The sequence below is a fragment of the Rhyacophila brunnea genome, unplaced genomic scaffold (assembly GCF_057557595.1).
Source record: "Rhyacophila brunnea isolate RB1 unplaced genomic scaffold, BYU_Rbru_1.0 scaffold_17, whole genome shotgun sequence".
Lineage (NCBI taxonomy): Eukaryota > Metazoa > Arthropoda > Insecta > Trichoptera > Rhyacophilidae > Rhyacophila > Rhyacophila brunnea.
In genome coordinates this window covers 14,129,163-14,149,067 of record NW_028232827.1, presented here as the reverse complement: position 1 = coordinate 14,149,067, position 19,905 = coordinate 14,129,163, and the positions used below count along the sequence as shown (strand labels likewise).

The window sequence follows — 19,905 nt, the reverse complement described above, 5'->3', positions numbered from 1 at the left end:
GGGTTCAATTTCCCGGTGAGGTCAGAATATTTTTGTGTGGTTTTCTCAAAGTCAAGGTGTTTATGTGATCGTTTCGTTTATACTACAGCACCGTTTCGCTACACTACTGTCATTGTGCCTCATGGCTTGTCATAGTGTTAAGAATTATTATATTCGTCACTGTACAGGCCAATTTTGTAGTAACCCTCAAAATATCAAATTGTTCAGGAAGTGAAAAAAAATCTGTGGGCATTGGATTTACTTATTGTTTTATATAATATTTACTTATTATTTTATATTTATATTATTTTATTACAAATTGAGTTGCTTACTCTGTACGTACCCCGTGGATTACGTTTAGAGAGGGTTACAGCATTTGGTTGGAATATTTTTTGTCAAGTTACAAATGGCTTAAAAATAGTTTTGAATTACATATTTTTATATGAAATATTTTTTTGGGATTTATGATACTTGGCCAGTTTGTGTAAGAGTATGCAATAGGTCCATCACCATCAAAATGTCACTTTGGTGACAAGTGAGGGTTACGGCAATTGGCCTGTACAATGATGATATATATAATATATTCTATATAATAAAAAAATAAATAACATAAACTCATTTATTGTAAGAATAAGATATTAGATAGGTACCTAGGTATGTTAGAACATTTTACTGAAATCGACGATTTTCATCGAATTTGTATTTTAACAAACGTGGCGATAGATTAGAGAGAGACTTACTGAAAACTGTAAAATGCCATTAATTATGGATAGCCACTGAGTGTGATGTCCATATAAATAAAATAATACATAGACGATGTAAGTACGCTTGACCCATTTTGCGTTAATTTAGTGCATTTTCAGGATAACTATAACGAGGCATATTACGTAAATCTTGTAAATTTATATAATAATTCATAATGGCGATAGACTAACTATTTGACCTACTTTGCCGAGTTTAGCTTAACACGCCATATTCGTAAATACAGCGAACATTCTGAGTAGGTATGTCATACATAATAACATTTTTATGACCGATTAGAAAAAAATGTCCACTCGAATACCGAGTTGTCGATAGCAAAGAACTCGATCGCGTGTTAAAATTGCGCGGGAAATTAACAGGAAATTGTTTCCCGGAAGCCAAGTAATGTTCATAAATATGACCTCCTATAGGTAATAAAATACTTACACTATTTCGTACGGTAGAGTTTTATAATAATTATTAGTATATTCCCTGTACGAATACGCTTATTATGCAATAGGTGAATTTTCGAACTACTATCATACTATGTTATTAAAGTTTATGGCTGTATAATCAGTTATTCATAAAAATGAAAAATGGTCACACAGACGACAAATAAATATAATATATTCATTAAACCTCTTGGAACAAAATTATTTGAAGTAGGCACCTACCATAAAAATATGTACGAGTAAATAAAATACTCCTTTATTATTTCTAATTACTACTATATTACCAAATTACTATAAAATATTATGTCCTTATAATTGATTAATGATTAGATTAGATAACTTTTATTCACCTTCTTTTTATTGTTATACTAAGTGTGTTTTATTCAGTTTTTTTTACGAAGTTGTGTACCAGTTATCAAGCTGTTTTAGCGCCCGGGCAGTAACAAAAAATGCGCCCTTTACGTAGTAGACAACTTGTAGGTACTTAGGTATAATATTTTAATATAGACTCTGAATATTATTATTAGATAATATTTTGTATATTATTTGAAAAGTGTACCAATTGATTGAATCGAAATCTATTCGGAATGTTAAAGATCAATAAAGATCACGTACCTAACATAAGTGTTAGGAATGCACAGGGTCCGGGAGGCAAGATTCAAGGGGCGGAGAATTACCGAAACAATACCTACATAATATATATACCAGTCTAAGATATATATATAGTCTACTAAGATAAATATACAATATCAAAATCAATTATATAAACTGAATCTTACATTGAAATTCTAATCGAAATGCCTAACAATTAAATTTAACTTAAATTAAAGAAGTAATCTGTAGGATTAACACAGATATCATTCGTTTCAGTTATTTTATTGCTCCAAAATAACACGGATATCATTCGAACAACTCCATAAACAACGCGGTTATTTATAATAATTGTTAGCACAGCTAACACGTTTTACTTGATTCCAAATGCATTCAATTATAATCTTGTGTTAAGACGTGTTAACTGTGTTACCCAACGACATATTCTGACAGCTCGGTTAACGCGGTTATGGGAGGCAGTGTTAAAAGATATCACGCCTGACAGTTAACTAATACGACATAATATCATCATTATCACTTGTTTTAAAGATGCTAAAGGTTAAGGCTCGGATTCTAATTGAATGAATCGATTTGGACCCGGACTTGGACTTTCGTATAATATTGATCTTCCTAGTATTTAAAATTGTTTTTTTTTCCATTATTCCAGACAAGGACCGCGAGCGTGACTACATCGGGTTCGCGACACTCCCGGAGCAGGTGCACAGGAAATCCGTGAAGAGAGGGTTTGACTTCACGCTGATGGTGGTTGGGGAGTCTGGCCTAGGGAAGTCTACCCTCATTAACAGCCTTTTCCTGGGAGACTTGTACAAGAATAGAAAACTGTCAGAAGTTACTGGTGAGTGGAAAACTGCCATCTATATTATCAGAATCATCAATAATAATTATTATTTATTTATAATTTCAGTTTTATTGATTGGTTAGTCTCTTTCGTGAATCTTGTGATTATATTATTAATTAGGGAGGCACTATTTTACAGTATATTACTAATACCTGATATACCTAATGGTTGTCACGCCATTTTACACGCAACAGAAATAGGAATCGATTAAAAAAACTAATCTATATCAGCTATGAATTAAATATTAAAGAAAGTAACATTATTTATTGGACTTACATAATTTTGAACAACTACTGAAACATATCTACAGAGCGACGTACCATGGGGGTAGGCTGGCAATGCGTTGCTTAGGGGCGGCAAATTAAAGAATGGCCTACTTACTATCCGTCAGAGGCGAAGGGTAGAGGTAGGCTGTTCGTAAATGGTGCACACTAAACTTTGTCAATCAAATGTATTTTGTTTTCATTTAACTAAGACACCCACGGTGAGATACCCACGGTGGCCGCGCGGCTTAAGCGTTGGACTATCACGCTGTGGGTCTCAGGTTCGAATCCTGGGTCTGGCAAGTACGCATAGTTTTTCAATTTGTGTGTGAGTCAGGGTATGGACCTAATAGGTTGAGCAAGTGGCTGACATCCATTTCTCGTAAAAAAACAAAATCTGTTAATACAAACCTCTACTCTGTGGAGGCCCATATGATCCTATTAGGATCGGATATGGTCGAAAAAAAAAAGTCTTCAGTGTGTAGATCTTGATTGTTAGTTTTTAAAATCCAATTAAATCCTTTCTAATCCAAGCCATAGTAGATAATAGTACAAAAATATTTGTTTAAGTATCTATAAAATATCTAAAATTATGCTATTAAACCATGCATGATTAAATTTCATATATTTTTTATAGGTTGAAGAATATTTTTAACGATTATGGTTTGGTTAGGCAGGCAATGATTTTTAAAAAAACTAACCAACACCATCTCACTGTCTGTAATAATATGTATTCTTAATTCAACGAAAACAAATACGTATGACTGAAAAAGTGTGTACCATATTTGTCGGATCGCCCATAGCATACCTAAACTATTATGGTTTGTTGAATTTTAAAAACTAATCGGCGCCATCTTCTGCAAATTGTGTTATCAGTTCAATGAAAACAAATAAGTATGACTGACAAAGTTTAGTGTGCACTGTTTATGTCGAATCTTAATATCCTACCTCCACCCTTCGCCACTGCTACCCATCATTATAACTTTTGAAAGCAGTGGTGGCTTTCCATTAAGCGGATGATGCAAACGCTTAGAACACCATAGTTTTGAAAAAATCACAAGGAGGCCTCCAAACTTGTCAGTGCCGCAGACCTTCACGTACCTAAAACCATTGCTGTTTAAGAGTAAGTTTCGTACGAATGCTCCAATCCACATCAGTTGATATTATGTAGAATGGTCTCAGATTCTTCTGGCAGTGTGGGAGACTCATTTAAGTGTTGGTATCATTACTTTCAAATGACACCAACACCGTTCCAAAGTGATCGAAGAGGAACGTGTCATTCCTCTACCCATGTCATGTTCTGCAAGATTTTTGTTGCAATTGTCAGTTCAAGATAGTAAAAAAGGTAGGTAAGCACCACAGAACAGAATTTTTGAGTTCCTTAGTAAGCACATAACGATCTTGCATACAATTTGAGACTAAAATGAAAAGGGACGGCATACATTCTTCAATATGTTGATGTTTATGTTTTGAATTTTACCGCTTTAATTAAAAAAAGACAAAATGTCTTCGGAATTTAACTGACTAGTTTACTGTATATAAATAAATATGACTAATTAGTTTCTCGGTTTTTTTCCAAGCTAAAAATAACGACATAAGTTTCTATATTCCGGTGATTCAAAATAAAATTATTATGTCTTACGCATTGGCGAATTCTCCATACTTTAAGCAATTATATAAATTTAAATTACAAAGACATTAATTTTCAAAAGTATAAAAATATATTATAAACAGAGCCATCTGTCTCTAAGTATTGAATTTAGGATTCACATACACAAAATTAGTAATATACAGTATCCAAGCCTAACCAAGGCTTGGGATAATCCAAAAATTTTTTGTAGTTTGTTAGTATTTGTTCCTGAGATTTCAGCACTGTTTGCTTCATTGTACACTTTTTACCTACCAGAGACTCAGGCACTTTTCGCCATTGGTTTAATATAACATTGACGATAATTGTTGCCTGGAAAGGTTGATGTTGCTGTGATAGCAGGCTATACCATAATTCTATTAAAAGTTTCAAAAATCAGTGTAATAATTGCACATTGAAATACTTTATTATTAAGACTTAGTAGAGGCCTATGTATATTATTCTGAAACATATAATTTCTCTTTCCAGAGAGAATCGAAAAGACCACAGCAATTGAAAGAAAAACAATGGACATCGAAGAGCGTGGAGTAAAACTGCGACTGACGGTGGTGGACACTCCAGGGTTTGGAGACGCCATCAACTGTGAGGACTCGTGGAGAGTCTGCACGGCATACATCGACGAGCAGTTCAGACAGTACTTCACCGATGAAAGTGGACTGAATAGGAGAAATATCCAAGACAATCGGGTGCACTGCTGCCTTTATTTTGTACCCCCCTACGGCCACAGGTAAATATTTCAGAATGGAGAAGAATTATTTGTAAATGCTATGATGTTCTTGCGTTTTTGGCATTCTGCAAAGCTTATTCAATGTCTCGAATTGTTACTTGATAGTGATATGGAGGGGTTTATGTGGGAGTGTTTGTTAACACTTTAATTAAAACTGTGGATTCGGGGAAATTAAATATTAAGGCTATACCTCAGTTGAGGCATGGTTTAAAAAGATCGTGGCTAGGTAATGCGCGGATTGCGGGTTGCAGGTGCAAATGAAGCATGCCGAACGAAATATAATTTGTCATATAAATTCAACATGCGTAGATTTAATGTTCTGTTTGTTGTTCTATTAGTAACAATAATAATATATTCATTGACATGTTTTCTTTTTAAAGTAAATGGGTAACGTTTTTAGTCATCTTTACACGATTTAAGAATTAATACCCCCGTCGCCATCACGAAACAAATTGACGTATTCACACCTCGACGTTCGGTCTCCGAGTGCCAGCGAGTCCAAAATTTTGTCACGCCTATAGTTGAAAATTATATGCCGTTTCACTGAAGTATCACCTTAAGTATTTTTAGCTTTTCACATGAGATATAAGCGTGACTTTGAAAAGAGAACCATAGATGGCGCGGCCTATTGATTGGACGCCGCAAGCGCTATGTATACTCTATTTTAACTCCGTAATTCTTATCTCTCACAGTCTTACAACCAGTCAGCCTAGTCTGATTAGCTCTGTCCCTTTTGAACATACAGGTCCTCTATTTTGAAACTAAGTACCTTATACTATCGAGATTAGTGATAAGTGTGGTTTCTAGTTGTCAAAAAATGTGATACCTACCTGAACTGAAGTAATCCTTGAGCAAGTTCATCTGGTTATTTGGTTGAGCTAGTCATCTTATCTTGTCAATCTGTTTTCGTGTACCGTTTGAAGTATTCTCTTATCACCGGCCTTCTGCGCGCTCTGAAGCGGAGATGGCAGGCCGTGATAACGTCAAGGTCAAAGCGGGGGTGGGGGACAGAAACGCACGGGGTATTTGGTCAAGGCTGGTTTATTTCATCGTATTGCAGGGTAGTCGTTACAGATACGATACAGGTTATTGTCGTCGTTGGCGGTCGGTTGGTAATTGGCGGTCGGTTGGTAATTGGCGGTCGGTTGGTAATTGGCGGGCTGCAACGTGGTGTCGCGGCTGGGCTGCTGATTGATTGCTTGGCATCCGAGGCGAGTCAGTGCTTGCGGCGTGGCGATCTGCCGATGTCAGATGTGGTCTTTTTGGCGGGCTGTCCGGAATGCTGGCTTGGCTTCGCGTCCGAGGCGAGCGAAGGCGAGAAGAGATTTTGCGGTCGATGCTGTTGGTTCGGCGGTTGAGGTAAGAGAGAGCTTTTTGCCCGCGTTCAACTGACAGGCGGCGTCATGTTCATCCGTCGGTCGGGAACCTCTCTGTTTTACCGACGGATTGACTAGTGGCGGCGCGAGCGGCCGTTTTTGATAGACCGCGTCTGTTTTGGCGGGAGTTTGACGAATTTGAATTTCAAGGAGACGGGTTCCGCTCGACCGAGGGTTGCGATCACCGCGAAGAGTGGACGTAGGCTGTGGTATTTTGGGAAATATGATGGTTCGGTCCGCCCTTTGAGGTAGTCTCCTGTGGGAGATTTCCATCTGGTATCACTCTGTTATTGTTGATTAATCTCTGTGAACTCTGAATAAATACTAAAACCGGGAATGTTTCTATGTTTATAAATAAAAAACATATCAGATATTTATTCCGGGAATAAAAAGTGGTGGGTTAGATTAGGTGGTTTCAAGGGCTAATTCCCGACCACATAGTACATACCCTCTATCCTTCGTTATGTGAGGTCTTCATGTATATTGAATATCCTAATAAAACAATATGTAATATTATTGTTTCAGTTTACGACAAATGGATTTGGAACTAATGAAACGACTCCATAGAAAAGTGAATATTGTCGTTGTGATAGCAAAGGCTGATACACTTACCTCCGCTGAAGTCAGAAAACTCAAGCAACGAATCCTAAAAGACATAGAAGAAAACCAAATACAGGTAAATTCAAAGAAATTAAAGTCATCCCTTGTTTATATAGATGGAGTCTAACAAAGAAAGAGACAAATTGTCTACTGATTAGGTTAGCAATACGTGACTTCGCATTGCAAGTTCATTTGATAACAACTCCACACTTCTAGAGATTTATTTGCTAAATAGCAGGGCCCATGGGGGTCCTTCATAAACTTTGTGGAGTGCTCTAGATTCAATGTGCATATCGACTGCATAATCTGCAAACCAGCTAACTCCATTTGTGCAAATTGTTCAGGAAGGAGAAAAAACATAATAGTTTAACTATCGAGCGGAATTTATTCCAAAAATACACTTGGATTTTTTTTACAAATAAGCTCCACTATGAATTACTTAATACACTATTTTAGCTTCCCTTTTATATACAAAGAAAATTTATATAAAGAACGGGGTTGTTCCATTTATAACATTGGAAATTTGGTACCTGCAGTTGGGTGTTTTGTGTGAAGAACGATAATGCATTTATTACCACGTTTTTTTTTAAATTTTTATTACCTTGTTTGTCCGGTACAGATTTTGTCTTGTGTGTCCACTATAAATTTTTTCTTGTTTATCCAAGATTTGTATTGGACGATTGAAGATTTTTAACTAACTTCCCGGCTAGCTAGACATTTGAAACTTTTAGAATATATCAGAACACGACGACAATGCCTTCTTTTAATACTTTTAGCCATTTTTAAGCAGAATTGAATTCATTTTCAGTTAATTCTGTTTTTGTATGGAAAGTTATATATTGTTGGTTGCTAAGGGGGTCCTAGCAACTAAATTATTAATATATACGTGCGTTACTATGGAAATCAATATGAAATATCAAAATGACATTTCAGTATTCTATATTTATTTAGTATTTCTATCAAGTACAAAACAAAGTATTTATTAATACATAGAATTGTCAAGTTTATATGATTTAACAGAAAATTTAAAACTGTGGTATATAAAAAGTTCTTTTTATCTTTTAATTAGTTTTTGGTTTAGGAGTTTGAAATTTTGTGTGAGCATAGAAAACATGCTTTATAACAAAAGAACATCAAAATGTCATTTTTAGTCAAAAGTGCAGTTGGCTGATTTGTAGATTAAGCAGTTGATATCATTTTATATTATAAGTAGAGTAGATTGTTATGTATAAAAGTCTGCTAGAAGGGGATACTATAAGAAATTAGGAGAATATACATAAAGATATAAAATACCGATAAGTAAGGAAGGTAGAGCAAGGAATATGTTAAAAACAGGACCGTAGGCTTCTTTCTCCAACTGTCACCAACTCACGCGCCTTCGGAACATGATATACTTATAAGTATTTGTTAGTTTTTATAATTCACTTAAAACTTGCTTAGACCTAACATAATAGTAGATGTAGGCTGCGGAGATCCGATAAAAATAATGCACACTGAACATTGAACTAAGGATATAAATTTCAGATGGTTTTTAAAAATTAATGAAACCATGCCTAACCAAACCATAATAGATAAATAATACTCATCTATCTATTAAATATATAGAATTATGTATGATTTAATGGCATAATTTTAGATATTTTATAGATGGTAGATTTATTTTATCAAATATGTATTATGGTTGGCTTTAGTCAGGGTTGAATTAAATTTTAAAAACTAACCAATACCATCTGGAATTTGTATTATTAGTTCAATGAAAACAAATAAATATAACTGACAATGTTTAGTTTCCTCCATATTTGTTGGATCTCCACAGTTTACTTTCACCCTTGCCACTGATGCACACCAATTAGGTACTTACCTACATAAAACAATATAAAAACAGAAACGTTTCTTTTGAAAGATTTTTTAAATTCATTCTGATGTAGGTTAAGATTTTAATAAAATCACTCCATAGGGCCAAAGTACACTGGAAGCACCGCTTACACCACACGTGTCGCTTCCAGTGTGCTTTGGCCCTTTGACTTATGTGACTCACTTATGCATGCAGTACCTAATATAATTTTAATTTATTTTGTAGATTTACCAGTTCCCCGAATGTGACAGTGATGAAGATGAGGAATTTAAACAGCAGGACCGCGAGCTGAAAGCCTGTGTTCCATTTGCTGTTGTCGGAAGCAACACCATGCTAGAAGTGGCTGGGAAGAGAGTACGAGGGCGGCAGTACCCATGGGGAGTGGTTGATGGTAATAAATTAACACAACTACTTACCTAAATTCATTTAATTCAATGAATTCATTTTATTTCATAATTATTATTATTAAATACCTACCTACATACTGACATCCACTATATTGATTTTGTTTCGGCGATTAGGCCGGTACCAACTTCCAACTTATAACTACTGTCCAACAGGATCTTCTTGGCTATGTGTTAAAACTGTGAACTAACAAGCTCCTCCCATTTTAACCGCACTCCGATTGAAGTGCCTTCCGGTTAGCGACGAGTTGTCCACGTGTTAAAACTGTGAACTAACAAGCTCCTCCCACTTTTAACCGCACTAGCGACTTATTGTCTAGATCTTCTTATTGGGCAGTAGGAGTAAGCTTGAATTTAACATGTACCTACTAATATGATTGTTAATTAACATTAACATACCTTTACCTGAAATTCTGCCAGTGAACCAATTCTGAGTAGGTCATGTCGGCTCTTAGCACCGGTAGGGGACGATAACTAGATATGTAGTATCATCACTTGTGGTTACCTGAGAATTATGGTAGGTAACATCAGGCGGGTAGCGTGCCCCCAACAAATAATTATTGTAAAATGTAGTAAACAAATACATCTCTGCCGCAAGTTCTGTTGATTATTGGATTCGACCACCCCGGCATTAACACTACGTCATAATTAGTTAATAGAAAATATTAAATGTGATTGCAGCTCCTGTTTTCACATTGTTAAATTAACATTTGTATAACCACTATCTAATGCAGGGGTGGGCAAACTTTTTGGATGGAGGGCCAAATTCAAGAATTCAAAATGAGCGGCGGGCCGCAAGTAAAATACAATTTTTAGATATACACTATTTATTATCACGAAAAATAAACATTACAAAAAAATTAATGATAAGTGTACATTTTTTAACATTTTTTTAAAATTCAGGTGTTAATTTTGTAGTTGATATTCACAAAACTGCTTGTAAATGGGCATCGGAGATATTTGATCGTAAAGAATTTTTATTGAGGTTCATGATCGAAAATGTTTGTTCACATACATAGGTTGATCCAAAAATAATGAAAATGTTTCTTGCATAATCTTTAAGTTGGTCGAATTTGTTTGAATTAAGGGAATTGTAAAATTTGGAGATTTCTTCACGACGATGCAATTCTCTTAAATCAGTGTCACACTGCAGATCAATAATCTCAAGTTGTAGCTTTGTCGGTATACTATCAATATTTATTGAAAATGGATCGCGTGCTATTGCTAAACTTGTCTCAATTTTTCGGAAGTCACCAAATCTTTGTGAAAAATCGTCATTCAGAGCTTTAATAATTTTACCATATTCTTCAAATTTATATTCAGTAACTTCAAAGTTGGAAAGTGGTACACGTTGTTATTGGATATTTGTCGAAGGAATAACTGAGTTTTAATTGAAATCCATTCAAACTTTTTACCATATCATGGGCATATATTTTTTTTCCTTGGAACTTAAAACTAAAAACTTGCAGTTAAAAGTATTTAAATGTGTCACGATGTTCAACGTAGAAAATAATGGTTACATAATGTGAGATGAGACGCAAGGAAGACGTACTGAGTTAATACATTTACGAAACAACAAATTCTTCTAAATTTAATCTATTGTCAACATTTTTTAAAAAAATATAAAAAAGTTATTCGTAATCAGAAGTACAATAATTAATGATAGCGGGCCGCAAAAATATACCCGGCGGGCCACATGCGGCCCGCGGGCCGCAGTTTGCCCCCCCCTGATCTAATGTGTTGTTCTGTTATTAATATTTTAAAATATTTCTTTTATATTTGCAGTTGAGAATCCTCGCCATAGTGATTTTGTGAAACTACGCACAATGCTAATTTCAACGCACATGCAAGACTTAAAAGATGTCACCCAAGATGTTCATTACGAAAACTTTAGAGCACAATGTATATCGCAGATATCCCAACATGCCCTTCGAGAGAGAGGGTATATATATTTCCAAAGTCTTATTACTTTCATATATTCATTTAATATTATAACACTCGCATGCCAGTTATAACTAGCGCGACCATAATATTTTTTTGGAAAAATTAGTGAACAAAGATGGAAAAAAGATTCATAAGAGCAAAACAGATTTTATGTATTATTTATAGAGCAATTTAAATATGTGTTCATATAGAAACAGACGATTTGACTACTTCTTAAAATCCGGTATTGAAAATAACACATACTAGTAATAATCTATTTAAAAGCAATGTTTGTTCATATATAAGAAAAAAGGATGACAAACTAAAAACACTTAAAACGATAACTTTACTGTAGATCCACCAGCATAAGTTGTCCGCTGAGTGAGGGCACCACATGCTAACATTTGACATATTATTATCATTTCATACCTTTTATACTGAGATGAGCTTAGTTCTAAATATGAACACCTGACAATTTATGATGGTACGTTTAAATGCTACATGTGCTCTTCACGAACAAAATATATTATCAACTTATTACAATATAATATTACACAATGATTCAATCTGTATCATGTAACATCCGATTTGTTTCAAAATTTAATATTCTTAATCACAAAAGTAGTGTTTAAATAGAGTTTTTCTCTACTGTAAACCCGGTTGCACAATTCTAAAACTGATTTTGTATACATTAAATGGTAATGTGCCAAATAATGGATAAAAATTAGTTTCAAAATAAATCTAAAATCCGTAGAATTAACGATTGTCTTCTATAATAATCACACATGCCCTGCGTAATTTCTGCGCACTATAAGAAATCATTCGAAGAAAAAATTCATTAATAGATAGGTTGGTAATTTTTTATGTGAGTATCCCTAGTTTATGTATACTGATTGTTGTATTATTTTTGCAGAAAATTGAAACGAGACTCAATGGGTAACAACGGAGATACTAGCATTACAGAAACTGATAGACTTTTACTCCAAAAAGACGAAGAAGTAAGATAAATTCCTCATAATTATTAAATTTTTATCTGACTTTAAGATGGTATTCCCTAAAATTGGTAATTTCAATAAAAATTTAAATTATTTAGTTGGAACAGATTGAAAACTTTATTATGTTTCAACCATCAAAATATGGATCAATCCACTTTTGGATGAAGCATCTCCAAGAACTGAATATTTCGTTGATCCAGCTAGATTTAGATCCCAGACCTAAGTCCAATTTTTGATACCTACAATCACAGCTGACCTTTATTTTGTTATTTAAGCCATTTCTTCCCAAATTTTTAATTTTCTTGAAATGCTACCACAATAGCAATCGCAAATCTTTGGTGTTTTGATAAAACAAGAAGCATATTAATGCATGCATTCTGTTCAGGAAGTAGGTACCCAAATATTGGTTGGATCAATTGTAGGAAATGGCTGATTGTTGGGCCAACGCATCTGCAGGTGCCTTTTTAATGGTGTTAAAATAGGTATACTTATTTTAATTATATTTGAATGTACAATGTCTTATGAAATCTTTTTTATTTGTTACAGATTCGAAGAATGCAAGATATGCTAACACAAATGCAACAGAAATTAAAGGCTTCAGATAAAAAACACGATAGTATTATCGACGTTTAAAATTAATGTGATTTTATACAGCAACAAAGAAACTAGTGACATTCATAAAAATAATAATTTTTAGCTGTGGTATTTAAATCTCGATTATGTATTTTATTGTTAGGATGTCTATACGTCAGTATTGCATGCATAATAATTATAAAAATCGTTTTCTTTTCTTTAATTTATTCGATAGATATACATAATATATCATCATCATCATCATCATCATCATCAGCCTGAATCTATCCACTGCTGGATGAAGGCCTCTTCAAGTTGCTTCCACTTCTCTCGGTCCTGTGCATTGCGTTGCCACGTACTTCCGCAGAACTTTATCATTTCATCGATCCAGCGGCCTCTAGGTCTACCTTGTGGACGTTTTGTACTTCTTGGATACCACTGGATGACTAGATTTGTCCAACGATTGTCTCTTCTTCGAGCTATGTGTCCAGCCCATCTCCATTTAAGGCTTTTAATAAACTCTATTACATCGCAAACCCTTGTCTGCTTCCTTATCCACTCATTCCTCTTTTTGTCCTTTCGCGTTATGCCCAGCATGCACCTCTCCATACCACGTTGTGCTACTCTAAGTTTCTGGATCTCTCTTTTACTTAGGGTCCATGTTTCACACGCATATGTCATCACGGGAAGCACACACTGGTTGAACACTTTGCGCTTTAGGCACAGTGGAAGGTCACTTTTGAAGACATTATTCAGGCGGCCAAAAGCACTCCAGCCTAGCTTTACTCTGCGAACAATTTCATCAAATATACATCCATCTATAGATACTTGTTGTCCCAGATAGATGTAGCTTTTCACCTGTTCGAGCTGAGTGCCATTGATGAGGATCTCTTTTTGGCCTGCAAAGCAGTTGAACATGACTTTCGTCTTTGTTACATTTATTTTCAAACCTACTTTGTTGCTTACTTCAGCGAGTTCCTGCATTCTGCTTTGGAGGTCTTCTGAGTCTTGCGAGAAAATTACTATGTCATCGGCAAAGCGCAGATGACTCAGGTATTCTCCATTTATGGGGATCCCTTTGTCATTCCAGTCAAGTTGCCTGAATAAGTCTTCAAGGGTAGCTGTAAATAGTTTAGGTGAGATTGTATCACCTTGTCGGACTCCTTTGCTGATAGGAAATCTGCGCGATGGTTTATGGAGATTTACAGATGCTGTTGCGCTACTGTATATATTATTGAAAATATTTATATAGCGTCCAGGGATTCCTTGTTTTCTGAGTGCGTCGAGTATTGAACATTTCTTTATCGAATCAAACGCCTTCTCATAGTCTATAAAACCCATGCATAGTGGCAGTTTGTATTCCTGGTACCGCTCTATGATTTCTCTGACGACTTGGATATGGTCCATAGTGCTGTATCCTCCTCTAAATCCGGCTTGTTCTCTCGGTTGGTTCTCGTCTAGTACATTTTGCAGACGGTTTGAGAGAATTTTTGTGAACGTCTTGTAGAGAATAGGGAGTAGACTTATTGGACGATAATTTGCTAGGTCTTCTCTGTCACCTTTTTTGTGAAGAATGACAATGCTGGCATTTTTCCATACCTCTGGGACATCCTCTTTGCATATGCAGGCTGTGAACAATTGTGCAAGTACTTCATTTGCATCCTTTCCTGCTTTTTTGAGGATATCTATCGTTAAACCGTCTTCCCCGGGGGCTTTCCCACTTTTCATGTAATTTAAAGCATGGGTTACTTCCCAGGATGTAATTTCGGGAGTATGGTCTTCCGAATTTCCATTTCTCTGAAGATCTAAGTCTATAGTCGTATTGTCAGTGTCATCACTGTAGAGATCGCTGTAGAACTCTTCAACTCGGCTTAACAAGTGTTCCCAATTTCTGACGATAGAACCATCTTTTGCTTTTAGTGCTGTGATTTGACGTTTTCCTATCGACAAGCATTGCTTGTTTTTGTTTAAACTTCTGCCTGCTTTCACAATTGCTTGTATGAGGTTTACATTGAATTTACGAAGGTCTTCTCTAATCTTCCTTCGGAGGGTTTTGCAAAGTGATGAAAACTCCATATCGTTTTGCGCCTGTCTATCGCTCTTGGTTTTCCTTCTCTGCTCCATAAGATTCAATGTTGCCTTCGAAAGCTTGGTGGAAGGTGTAACTTCTGAGCTTTTTACGCCTGTTTTTTCTGCACATTGTAGAATAATATTCGTTATATCCTCCGCGTTGGATAGGGAAACGGTTTCGTTCTCATCTAAGAAAGCCGATAGTGCATTTTTGAGTTCATTTTGGAATTCAGTATTGTTCTGCAGGTATACGCGAGCATTTGACTTCTTCTGCAGTTTGGATCTTTCTGATTTGACGTTCAATCTTATCTTACATCTCACCATCCGGTGATCACTGCCGGTGTTAAACTGATTGATCACCTTACAGTTTAAAAATGTATATTTTCTGTCAGTGAGGATGTAATCGATTTCGCTGGTCCTTCCTGTCGGGCTTCTCCACGTCCATTTACGTGTAGGTTTATGTTGAAAAAAGGAATTCATGATGTGAAGATTGTTGGTTTCAGCAAACTCCACAAGCATGTCCCCTCTACCATCCCTTGAGCCATGTCCGAAATGTCCGACCGCTACGTCATCTCTTTGGTATGATCCAATACGTGCATTGAAATCTCCCATTATGATGTTGAAGTGGCATTTACTTTTATTTTTCAAGGATGTTATTTCCAAGTGGAAGAGTTTTACATAATATATATATATTTAGAATTCTTGTTGCACAATAAATGTTTATTGATAGCCATTTTATTTGTATATAGACTAGTGTATATTTAAATTTACACAACTTATAGAAATAAGGGAGCATTTTGTTACGTGAATAATAATTAATATATTTCAAAACAATAAAAATACTTCTGACTATTTACTTATGACTTTATTTCACTTATTTTTGGTTGTTTTAACCAATAATTGTTAGCCGGCTCGCACATCTAAGCTCTCCTCACATGTCGAATAAGTCGATGTGATGTAATCGTTATTCACAAAACACACATTACCAAATGGAACTCCGCACATTGGTGGAATGCTACATTTTAGTTGGAAAAAAAAATCTGGTGTCGCTAGCAACAAATTGCACGCGACTCGCGCTGCAGATCGTTTGCTGTCAGTGTTGCAAGTACATCTGCACAAACCGCTACGAGTCAGCCAAAAGTCACTGGTCGCCGCATCTCCCACAAAATGACAGACGAGCGCACCAATATTTACTTTATCCAAAAGATAAATAATTATATGTGCATATGTAATATGATTATACAAAGAGAGACCACTTAAGAGAGTTTCTGCGGTCAATACATAAAAATTGCTGTTTCGGCATTTTTGTTTGGCGTTTCATTTTTTTGACGACTTTGACATATCGATTCTAACTTACTCGAACTTACTGTAACTTACTCGAACTTGCTAATAATTTTTAATTAACGTGACGTCGGTTAGTAATTGAAGTAGTAGGTACCTACTTTGATTTAATAAACAAAAACCGATCGCCAATAGTAGCTTGATTTAGAAGAGCGCTGATGGGCAGGTATTAAAAGGTATTAAAAAAAAAAATAGTTAAAATTTGTTGTAGTTAGTATGTCGCTTCGTAGCATAGAGGATAATGCGCGGACAGGGCATAAACCCAAGAGATGCAGGTTCGATTCCTGCCGGGTGGTTTACTTTTTTCAAAAAAGATTTTTTCTGTTCATTATAATATTAAGTAAGTATATTTTCTCAGAAGTGTTTTTTAAAATTATGTATGTTGTTTTACAATATTGTTTATTATATCATAATCAATAGCGAAATTGGATGGTCAATTAAATAGTGCTAGGTACAGTTCGACAAACTTATCTGAAGAACGGTGAAAAATGGAATTACAAACTATCATATGGACTCCATATTGAATAAGTCGTTTGAATGTCAGATTCTGTCCAGTTGCGAGTCTTGATTGGGAAGTTTTCGACTGTGGCTCCCCCATCAATTCTTCAAATAAATTTGTGACACTGTAACTTACGACGTGACATATTACATCAAAATGTTGATGAACAAGTCAAATTTATTTTGAACTCAAAAACTGCAATAATTATTATTATCAATCACAGACATCAAATCATCGCGAATGCAGAACTACAAGGTTCTAAGTACCTATGTGTTTATTTTTGGCGAAACGAAAGTAAAAATGTGGCAGCTTTGAATAGGTACTAGGTTCATTGTTAGGTTTGTTTTGTCAAAAATAAACACTTAGAACCTTGTATTAGGGTCGCGATATGTAGGTATATGTACATGAACAATGCATTGTACAAGGGTTACAAAACAAACATCATTTAAGTATACATGAGTATTAAAACGTTGGTGAAAGCCACTCTTCACAACAGCCAACCAATCACTTTCCAAAATCATAAAAAATGACAAAACAATAGTTGAAAAGAATGCAACAAATGTAAAACTTTAATAATTATAACTTAGCCAATTTGTAGTGAGTAAATTATTCATACACTTAAGAGGGGGCTGAAGAGCTTGATGTTCAATTATAATTTAGTAAAAATAGGACCTCGGCGTCGTTAGCACGTTAATTTAAATCGATCTTTTCGCAAAAATCACTAATCATCGGAGATTTTATTTCAAGAAACATTATTATTATTGTTGATATTGTCGGCCGCCGAACATTATTATTTTGATAAACATCCGCCGATCAGAAAGCAGGGCTGTCAAAATAATACAAGTATTATTTTTAAAATGTTAATTTCATCATAGTTTTTAATCAAACCTGTGCAAGTACATACGGAAAACTTGGGCGGATTTTGTAGCAAACATACTATTGATATATCTACGGGTATATTATTATTATAACCAAATTCAAATTGAACATAGGTTGATACTCAAATACTATTATAGTATGTTTATGATTTCGAAAAATAATACGATGGTATATAATCCATATCAATTATTTGAAAACATTACATTCGCATATACATATCGTCGTTGAAACTAGAAAATTGTGTAACTCCGTTTTCATCGAAAATTGACTTTGAATGCCATCTAGTGGCCGTTGATAATATCTATCCGTCTTGCAAATTTTGTAATTCCAGAAAAATTGTATCATTGTTAAATCATGGATGATTTCACTCCAAAACCATACATTTGTATAGGAAACCATAATGTTTTTTGTCTCTCCTGTAAAGTAGTGTTTTTGGAGTTACACAATTTTCTAGTTTCAACGACGATATTATAGTATGAAGAACAGATAACTGTTTACTTTGCAAGATAACATCAAAATGTGTATATATTTATCTAAATGACATTCATGAGTGAATACGGCTGAAAGCTTGGAAATGTGTTTTTTCTATTTCAAAATCTTTTAATTGTCATTAATTTAATTTTCATATAACTAATAGATAATACTGTTTGTTTCTACGAATAAAAAAAGACAGAAAGGAAGATGTGTACAAATCACGGCAATCAGAAAGGCCGGCAAATATGGCCGACAATGCGTGACACACAAACATAAAATACACAAAATTAAAAACACATTCGAAGTTTGCCACACATGTACAGACAACGTGATATTTGTTTACGCAAAATCGTCGCTTTTCAAAACGGCGAATTTGATTGCCAGATTTTATTGCGATGAATCAGTATGTTCCTTCTTGTCTTTTTTTATTTGTAGGTTTGTTTACTATGTACACCGAGAAATTTCCATTTATAAAATCGGGAACGATTTTTACAGAAGAGTTTTGGAATATAATGCAACCTAAACTGGAAAAAATTCTATCATGGGTGTTGACTTCTTGAATTAGTTAACCCCAGATCCATGCCACTACGTAAACCACAGTGGATATTATGCCATTTCCACACTGGCAACAAGTTCACACTGGCAACATCCCACACTGGCAACATCCCACACTCCCAACAAACCTCATTAAATTTTACGATACTTACCATCATTGCTTAAGAAATTTTACGATAATTATCATAATTATTTTAAAATCTAACGAGGTTGCCAGTGTGGACCCTGCATTAGATGCACAAAACTTTAATAATATATATTATAAATGAAATTTTAAAAGTATAAATATTAATGATGTCTTCGACAGCCCTGACAAAATAAATGTGAAATATGAGTCGATCGAGTCGTGGGCAAGTTTATTGACACAAACAACTTTGACGCGACCTTTTTATATTAACTAGTAGACCAGATATTATGGACCATATGTAAAAAAATCATATTTTCAATTCTCAAGGCCAATTCTGTAGAACGTCCCCTTAAAGTGAAAAGATTCGGGTATCTGCCTATATCGACAATGCTAAATTTGTTCCTTCTCATTCTTTAACCATGTATAGGTTTTAGCTTTCAACTTACACTTTTCACAATACAATAATTATTTTGTAGGCTCAATTTTTTCATATAGATGTAATCGTACAACTCCATTGAGTTTACTGTATTTATTTATATGTTTTTTTACCATGTTTGATCCCAAGAACATGATAATATGGGAGTAGACAGACTGGAGGTTATTATCAGATTTTTTTTTAACGATAGTGGCTAACTTCAAAAACCTATTAGGTTCATACTCAGGATCCAAATACACATTGATAAAATAAATAACATGTGAAACCAGACCCGGGAATCAAACCCGAACTGACAACATTATAAGTCTGATACGTAACCGCTCGGTCATCATGGTGTTTAAAATCATCACCTTGTCTTTTTCGAAAAAAAATGAGAGCAAACTTTATGGGATTTTGTACGCAGGCAGGATGTTTTAATTATTGTAATAAATATCTAAAAAAATATGTTGTTATTCAGACATGTTTGTAATGTGAGTAACTGTGTACATGGATCATAATGTTGAAAAGTGACTACCCAAGGCTTGAAATGGACCGGAGC

General features: G+C 34.8%; 1 protein-coding gene across 3 annotated transcripts in view; it reads left to right on the top strand.

The window, feature by feature from the left end:
• Positions 1 to 15,912, top strand: part of Septin4 (septin 4) — a 62,349-nt gene extending 46,437 nt beyond the window's left edge. For all 3 annotated transcript variants that reach the window (XM_085944750.1, XM_085944749.1, XM_085944748.1), the window contains exons 2-8: positions 2,431 to 2,619; positions 5,002 to 5,260; positions 7,162 to 7,312; positions 9,317 to 9,482; positions 11,281 to 11,437; positions 12,332 to 12,416; positions 12,960 to 15,912. In XM_085944750.1, coding sequence (XP_085800876.1) covers positions 2,523 to 2,619; positions 5,002 to 5,260; positions 7,162 to 7,312; positions 9,317 to 9,482; positions 11,281 to 11,437; positions 12,332 to 12,416; positions 12,960 to 13,046 — 1,002 coding nt within the window. In that variant the 5' untranslated portion in view covers positions 2,431 to 2,522 and the 3' untranslated portion in view covers positions 13,047 to 15,912. The remainder of the gene's footprint in view (positions 1 to 2,430; positions 2,620 to 5,001; positions 5,261 to 7,161; positions 7,313 to 9,316; positions 9,483 to 11,280; positions 11,438 to 12,331; positions 12,417 to 12,959) is intronic.
• Positions 15,913 to 19,905: the final 3,993 nt, after the last annotated feature.